Source organism: Chrysochloris asiatica, unplaced genomic scaffold (genome assembly GCF_000296735.1).
Source record: "Chrysochloris asiatica unplaced genomic scaffold, ChrAsi1.0 scaffold00054, whole genome shotgun sequence".
Lineage (NCBI taxonomy): Eukaryota > Metazoa > Chordata > Mammalia > Afrosoricida > Chrysochloridae > Chrysochloris > Chrysochloris asiatica.
Genome location: NW_006408572.1, coordinates 13,024,547 through 13,032,546, shown reverse-complemented (window position 1 = coordinate 13,032,546; position 8,000 = coordinate 13,024,547). Strand labels below are relative to the sequence as shown.

Sequence of the window (8,000 nt, the reverse complement as noted above, 5' to 3'; positions counted from 1 at the left end):
AGCTTTAAGCATCACAGTTTTTTATTTTTAATTTTTATTGTAAACTGAGTGATAGTTTACATGGGAGAACACTGGATTTACACCATCATTTCATTGCAATGACTACAATCCCCTCCGTGCATCATCATTCAACAGTATTTGCTTCCATTCCTTCTGCTGTTGTTGTTTTTTTTGGGGGGTAGGAGGAGTGAGAATGTGTACAGAAACACTCAGGAATATATAATAATTTAATGTACCGAAGGGCACATTCCGAAAGCCTGCCTCCTGGCTGTCAACACTCAGTCCCTCTCTTACCAGGAATCTAGTGTCCTCAGCTGCTCTATCACTCCACATTCTCACCTCTGCTTCCATCTCTGGTGTTGCTGCTTTTCTGGATAGGGTCCCACATTCTGCTTGGAGCATCACAGTTTTTAAGAGACAAAGTTGTGTTCAAACGATGGTCTCACTGGTACCAAAACATGGATCTTTCTGACACACTCGGTCATTGCAAGTAAGTTCAGTAACCTACAAGAATCTTACACAAGTGAGCCAGATTCTTTCTTATTCAATGTCCCATCCACAATTATCTGTCTGAGCACAGAAAGAGAGAGATGGATAGATGGATAGATAGATGATTGATGATTACATCAATAGATGATAGCTAGAGAAAGAAAGAAGGCACAGTGCTCATCCCAGCCCAGAGGAGAAGGATGACCTGGAAAACGCACCCCTGACTTCCCAGTCACTCCCCAAGGACTCATCCTCCCTTAAAGTAAATCAAATTGATGGTTTTCATGGACCATTACAATTTCAAATATATATGTGTGCGTGTAAACACCTGTTATAAAACACGAGGGCCTTCAACAAGTTTTTGCAAAAATGGAATTAAAAGATAACAGAATCTTTCTACAAATTTTTTGCAGTCCCCTCGTGTGTGTATATAGGCACCTACATAGGATGGCCAACCTCATCATAGTCATTTCAGAAAGTAAAAAAAAAAAAAATGTTTCAACACCAAAAGGAAAAAAAAAGGAAGAACATAATCTCAGAATAACAGACCGTCCTTTCAAATGAGTCAGTGTAACACTGTGAAAAGCATAGAACAGTGTTTTTATTTCTCACATGTGCTGTGGTTCAGCGGTGTCAGGTGTAGTCGAGTTGGCTCTGACTCATGGTAAACCCATGGGCAACAGAATCAAATGTAACCTGGTCTTGTGCTGTCTTCAGGCCCCTTGGAATGCGTGAGTCACAGCCACCGTGTATGCTGAGTGTCTCCAACCTCTTTCAGCACTATATTCCCTAATATTCTGTAACCCATAGGGTTTCGTGGCACTGCAGGATAATGTACTCGGACTGCAAGGTGATTTGAACAGCAAAGTCAGTGGTTCAAATCTACTAGCTGCTCCTCTGAAACCCTATACAGGGTTGCTATGAGTCAGAACCAACTCGACAGCATTTAACAACAACAACAACAATTTTTGGAAGGAAATCACCAGGACTTTCTTTCTAAGCCTTAGTCTAGAAGCTTCATGGAAACCTGGCCGCTATGGTAAACAGACTGGCATTTTAAATATTGATGGCATAGCTTCCAGCATCTTAGAAACACGTAAGCAACCACCGTGTGCTGAACCAACAGATGGTTGTGGTGATCAGAGTTAGGAACTATTGTATATTCACCTCAGTGTATATATCCAATGAGAGATGACTTTACAGGAGAATCCCTAAAGTAAAACATTCAGAGACTCTCAGAACTCAGCCAGACCAGCCGTGGTATAGTGAAAGGAATTTCCAATCCAAAGACTTTGACACGAATCCAGTACAGCCAACTATGAACTTCTGGCTTTGGCTGACTTCCAAATTCTTAGTGGGCCTCAGTCTCTGACCCTGTAAAATGGGAATCAACTAAAAGGGATCTATTAGGTGCTGCCATCAAGACCAGTTAGTCCTGCCTCCTCTCTCTCACAGTCCAGGAACTTATTGGAAATTGACCACTTTCTGGAAAGTGGTGTCCACCATCGCACGTTGAGTCCTTCTGTTCTCTACTCGGTGATCACCTCATCAGAACAAGTCCCTCCACACTCAGCCAGGCTCTGCTCTTTACCACAACTTCTCCACAGCAGGCTCTCGGACATCTGCAGCCAACAACCACATTGGCCTCCTTAGTTCTTCACGGCAAACGGGTAAGACTGGCTAAACCAGTTGCCACCGAGTTGATTCCGACTCCTAGTGACCAGATGTGTGGCAGAGTAGAACTGCTATTTTTAGGGTTGTAAGGAGCTCTGGTAGCGTAGTGGTTACGAATCAGGCTGTGAACTGCAAGGTCAGCAGTTCGAAACTATCAGCTGTTCCGCAGGAGAAAGATTGAGGCTTTCTACTACGTAAAGATTTACAGCCTCAGAAACCCTGTACAGGGTCTCTATGAGTCAGAACCAACTCCACGGCACACAGCCACCACCACCAACCAGAACTTGATTGCCAGACCTTTCTTCTTAGGTGTATCTGGGTGGACTCCAACCTCTAACCTTTCAATTAGCAGCCAAGGGTGTTAACTATTTGCATCACCCAACGATAGTTATGCAGAAATGATAGTGCATTCCCAGATGAAATCAGATTGCAATAACCAACATGTTTCCTGCTAGAATTTCATCTAAAAATAAAAAATAAAAAGCTTTGTGCTTTCTGGCTATCTCTTCCACACCGTTCCTCCTCCCAGTAAACAAGAGGAAAGGTCACTTTAAGAATGACTACTACTTACGCAAATACACCACAGGATGGAAATGGAGGCGAACACCTGGTGTCTCTGATATAAAAACACACCCTTTGTATTTTCTCAAAGTCTTCTGCTTCAGGGAGTAGGAAACCTATCCAGAGCTTCACCTCTAAGCTGCTGTGGAGGAAGGAGTGGGAGCAACAATTAAATTTGAAAGTAACATTATAAGTTATGTTGATGGAGCAAGCGGTTCAATGAGACTCTTGTATGTGTGGAAGTGTATTGGTAAAGGAAGGGGCAGGTACGGAGCCCTGGGCTCAGGGACCACCAGCTGAAGACACGTGTCTTTCATTCCAATCTGTCTTTTACTCAGGAGTTAGTAACAGTTTCCAAAAGTGTGTGACCCCCCTCCCTCACAATTGATTCTGACTCTAACCCTCCAAACATCATTGTACTTGGTGTGGAGAGTCCCGGGTTCACTCTGACTGGAAGTGGACAGCCCACTTCCCCAACAGATGTTTCATTGTAGAAAGAAATCCCCTCCACCACACGCACAAACAGCTTCATTCATTAGTGCTATTTTGAGTGGGATCCGAAGTGGCCTCATAGGAATCCAAAGAGAAGAGGAAGAAGCCCAGGGTTCCTAGAAGCAGGAAGGGTATGGAAGACGGAACCAGAGAACTGAGAGCAGAGAGAACATCTGCTTGAGGAAAGTTATCCAAGAGGCTGGGGCTCAGCCTAGTGGAAAGAAGTGAAAGACTCAGGATACCTGGAAGATTTGGGGTGGGGTTGGGAGCAGTGAGCAAGGTCTGATAGGGCAGAGCTGATGGGGTTTCTTCCAGAGGAGACACGGGTTCTGTAGGAAGAGCCTGCAATGCATATAAGGGGCCAGGTCCTGCAACACTGGAAAGAGAGGTAGGCTTTTCTTAGCTGTAAGTCAGGAGAAAGAAGGGAGGAAAGAAGAAAGATGGAAGGAAGGAGGCAGGGAAAAAGAGAAGGAGGGAAAGGGAGGAGGAAAGGAGGAAGAAAGAAAGAGAAGGCAGAAAGGAGACAGTAAAGGAGAGAAGAAAGGAGTTCATTTGTTCATTCACTTATTCCTTCAATTAAAATGTATAAAGACTCTTTGGAGATAAATCACTATAGCAAACCCTTTGGAGACTTCTCTAAATTAATTGGGATGATGAGCACTTCAAACAACAAAAACGGGTCCAGGCTAGGCCTAGGACCTCTTTAATATTAGGATTATGACTAGGGTTAGGGTTAGTGCTAAGGCTAGGATTAAGGTTTGACCTAGTTTAAGAGTTACAGTTTATTAAATTTTTTCTTAAAAATTCACTTGATATCCTCTTCATTTGAAAGTTCTGTAACTATTATGCCATCTTTTTACTTTATGGGGGTTTTTTTGTTTTGTTTTGTTTTGTTTTGGTGTTGTTGCAACCTGGTATCTCTGGTCTCCTATTTTCAGTCTTTTAAGTTTGTTTTACTTTGAATACTTTGAACTGAATTATCTGTGTTGAGTTCTGGATGATACTGTCAAGTACATTTGTCTCAGGTTTTTGTCAGATGTTGTTAGTTCTCTGTCCAAAGAACTCCCTTTAGTCTTTTTTGTAAGGGTGATCTGGGCTTTTGCAAATTATTTTCATTTCTGTTTATTTGGAAATTGACAATTTTGCTGGGTATGTGATTGATGGTTGGCAGTTGTTTTTTTCTTTCAGAGTTTTATATACATCATCCCATTGTCTTCTCATCTGCATGGTTTCTACTGAGAAATCTTTTTTGCTTCTTTTTATTGTGAATTGAGTGAAGATTTGTAGAGCAGATCATCAGTTTTACACCTAGCAAATCACACACTGTGTTTCATCTCAATGATTGCAATCCCCTCCTTGTAACAACAGTGATTCCACTTCTTCCCTGTGCTTCCTGTCTCATTCTACCCTCCTTCCCAAGCCCTCTGAACTTTGTCTCCAGGTAAATGTGGCCCTTTTGATTTTGCATCCCTCACTAAATATTGTCACTCCCACCCTCATATACTTGTCCACCACTTGGTTGAAAATTAAGTCACAAGGATGAGTACCAATCCAGACCAGAAGGTTGGCCAAGAGCCATAGTCTCAGGTTCCTCCAGTCTCTTTCTGACCAGTAAGCCCAGTCTTTTTTATATTTCTGAATTTTGTTTCACATTGTTTCCCATTCTATCTAGGACCTTCTCATGTGATCCCTTTCAGAGCAGTTGATAATGGTAGTTGGGCACCATCTAGTTCTCTTGGTCTCAGAGTCACGAAGACTATGTTCATATCTTTCATTTGTTCATTGGACTAGTTGATTCCAAACATCTTCAATTTCATCACTCTTCTTTCTCCCACACATGGAGAGACCAATAGTAACACTTTAGATGGCTGCTCATGAGCTTTTAAATCCCAGAAAAACTTACCAGAGTATCAAATCTGAGTCTTATTAGTTCTCTTTCATCCGTAACTTTTTATTTTTCCTGAGCTGCTCTCAGGATTCTTTCCTTGTCTTTGTCTTTGTCTTTGAAAAGTTTGATTCTAATTTATCCAGGAGTTTCCTTTTGGAATCTACCTTGTTTGGAGCTCATTCAACTTCTTGAATGGCTATCTTCTCATCTTTCATGATGTCAGGGAAGATTTCTTCCAATAATTCTTCAAAATTCTGTATTTTGTTTGTTTGTCTGTTGTATTTTGTCTCTTCCATTCTGGAATTCCAATCACACATAAGTTATTCCTCTTGATTGGGTCCCACATAAATCTTAAGCTTTCTTTAGATTTTTAAAATTCTTTTTTCTGATTGTTCCTCTAGCAGGTGAATGTTGAGAGATTTATCTTCAAGCTCAGTCATTTGGCCTCCCATTGATTCAATTCTACCTCTTGTCCTTTCAGTGTTCTCTATATTTCTGAATTCTTGCTATTACTCTTAATGGATTTTTCACTGCTGTTTTTGTATGGTGTCCAACTTTTCATGTCTTTTGTCACCTTATTCTTGCAATGAATTCTTTCAAAGATTCTTCTGTGGTCTTCTTGCTGTCTCAATCTGTTGAAAAGTACTTAAATACCAATCTTTTCATTCCTGATCAAGTAGTTCTGATACCTTTTCTGTTATTATATCTTCTGACTCTATATTTTGGTTACTTTTTTGAGGCATTTTGTCTTAGTTCTTCATACAAACTGAAATGGTCTGTTTTCTCAGAGACTTGTGGTGTTGTGTTTATATTAATTGATGAGTGTATGTTGTTGTGTTCTCAGGCACTCACCACCTGTCTCCTGGTGGAAAGATGGACACAGTTCTCTGTTCTGTGTAGGGTAATTCAGGGATGGCACTCCCAGACCTGACTCTGGTCCAAGTAGAGACTACAAAGGAGGGAGTGCCACAGGCCACTGCATTGGCGAGGACTGGGACTGGACATACTTTGACTACAAGAGGAAATAGCATGAATACGGGAGAACCACACCCCCCTTACTACCAGCCTCCATCTGCATCCTGTGTCCAAAGATCACTGTGTTGACAGCCCTGCACAAAAGCTCAAGATGGCCTCGCCGCCCCATGGCAGCTGACGGTCCACCCATTTTCTTCTCTCTTGTTGCTCCTATCCCCTTACCTCTTCCAGTTGGTACTCGATCCACCTCTCTGCCTTGGCCTCTGAAGCTCAGGGTTTCAGAATCACCATCTGTATCTGTTTCATTTGGTCTCCCAAGACATTGTTGCAGAGAGCCTGCTCAATGCATCTGCCTGCTTCGCCATCTTGCTCCCCCAAAATTCTCTGTTCATTATTTTAAATACTAAAAGCAGTTGATCAGAATCGCAAAAGGAAAAGCCATACCTATTTGGATAGTTTCTTATTTATGTGGCTCTTGTCTGGTTTTCCTTTTGGCTTTGGAATGGGATCCATGTGTTGTCTTTCCTGAGAACCAGCCTACAGGTGGGTGCTGGGGGCAGAAGGGTGTGTGGGGGTCCCTCTGACTTCATCTTTATGTCTAAACATTGCCAGCCTTAGGTGCTCAGTCCTGAGGAACTGTGATGATGGAGCCACTCCCGAAGGCCCTGGAGGTTGATGAACGGTCTCCAGAATCCAAGGATCTGCTACCCAGCCAGACAGCCAGCTCTCTATGCATCAGCTCCAGGAGCGAGTCTGTCTGGACCACAACCCCCAGGAGTAACTGGGAAATCTACCGTAAACCCATCATCATCATATCCGTGGGTGGTGCCATCCTGCTCTTTGGTGTGGTCATCACCTGCTTGGCCTACGTCCTGGACCTGGGGGAAAAGAGCAGGAACATCCTCAAGATGGTAGGGCCTGCCTTCCTGTCCCTGGGGCTCATGATGATGGTGTGTGGGCTGGTGTGGGTGCCTATCATCAAAAAGAAACAGAAGCAGAGACAAAAGTCTGTTTTCTTCCAGAACCTCAAGTCCTTTTTCCTGAATCGCTGATGGGGAGGCCTCTTTCTCTGTTCTCATCATCCCCCTGCCAAAAAAGATGTTCTAATGACCGACGTCCAACATCCCCATCTCTCCAGGGGAGTTTACTATATAACTGATCCAAGCAGACTCTCTCTCTTTCTGACCCTGAGGGAAAGAGAGCTCCAGGTTCCCACTCCACGTAGCCTGGGTGTGTCAACCTTAGTCTCTCAGTTCTCACTGATGCTTCCCGTAGATCCTGGCAGTGGCCATCCATTTTCATTGCTCTCATCCCTGCTAACACATCAGCATCATTCCTCTCTGTTTGCCAAGAGTTGTGCATGCTGGAAAATTCCTTAGGGATGGACAATGCCCCGAGGAGGACCTCATGTTTACATGTCTGAGCTCCTGAGCAGGACAGCTGGATTCCACATCATGTCCTTCTAGAACCAAAACTCAGCAGAGGAGGACCTTCAGAGAAAAGTGGAAGGAATGCTGAGTTCATCTCATTGGGTTTGAGAACCCAACTCCTGGATGGAGTGAGACACTGACTTGCATTTCAAGAGACAAGACAAATCACAAGTACCAAACATTCCAAAGACTGAACAGTGAAGGAGGAGTGGGGGAAAACACTGGGGCACAGACCACTGGACCTGACTCTGGAAATTGATTAACCAAGAAGGTTTGATTTCCAATTATATAAGTATTTACACTTTAGGCAGTAGGGTAGGCTAGGGGATGCCACAATTTCCCCTTGATGTAGCCCATTCCCATTTACTCCTCTGGTCTCTGAACTTATCAATTAGCCAAGGATAATGCATGCTGCCCTAACTTTCTCTTCCCCCTACCAATTCTAGAAGAGAAAGATGCAGCGCTGCGGGAGAATGCTATAGTATCCTTCT

The 8,000-nt window shown here is 43.2% G+C and overlaps 1 protein-coding gene and 1 pseudogene across 1 annotated transcript; both read left to right on the top strand.

The window, feature by feature from the left end:
• The first annotated feature begins 6,723 nt into the window (after positions 1-6,723).
• Positions 6,724-7,131, top strand: PIRT (phosphoinositide-interacting regulator of transient receptor potential channels). The gene has a single exon (XM_006863509.1). The coding sequence runs from the start codon at positions 6,724-6,726 to the stop codon at positions 7,129-7,131; it is 408 nt and encodes a 135-aa protein (XP_006863571.1).
• On the top strand, positions 7,131-7,768 carry LOC102830090 (annotated as a pseudogene).
• The last annotated feature ends 232 nt before the right edge of the window (positions 7,769-8,000 follow it).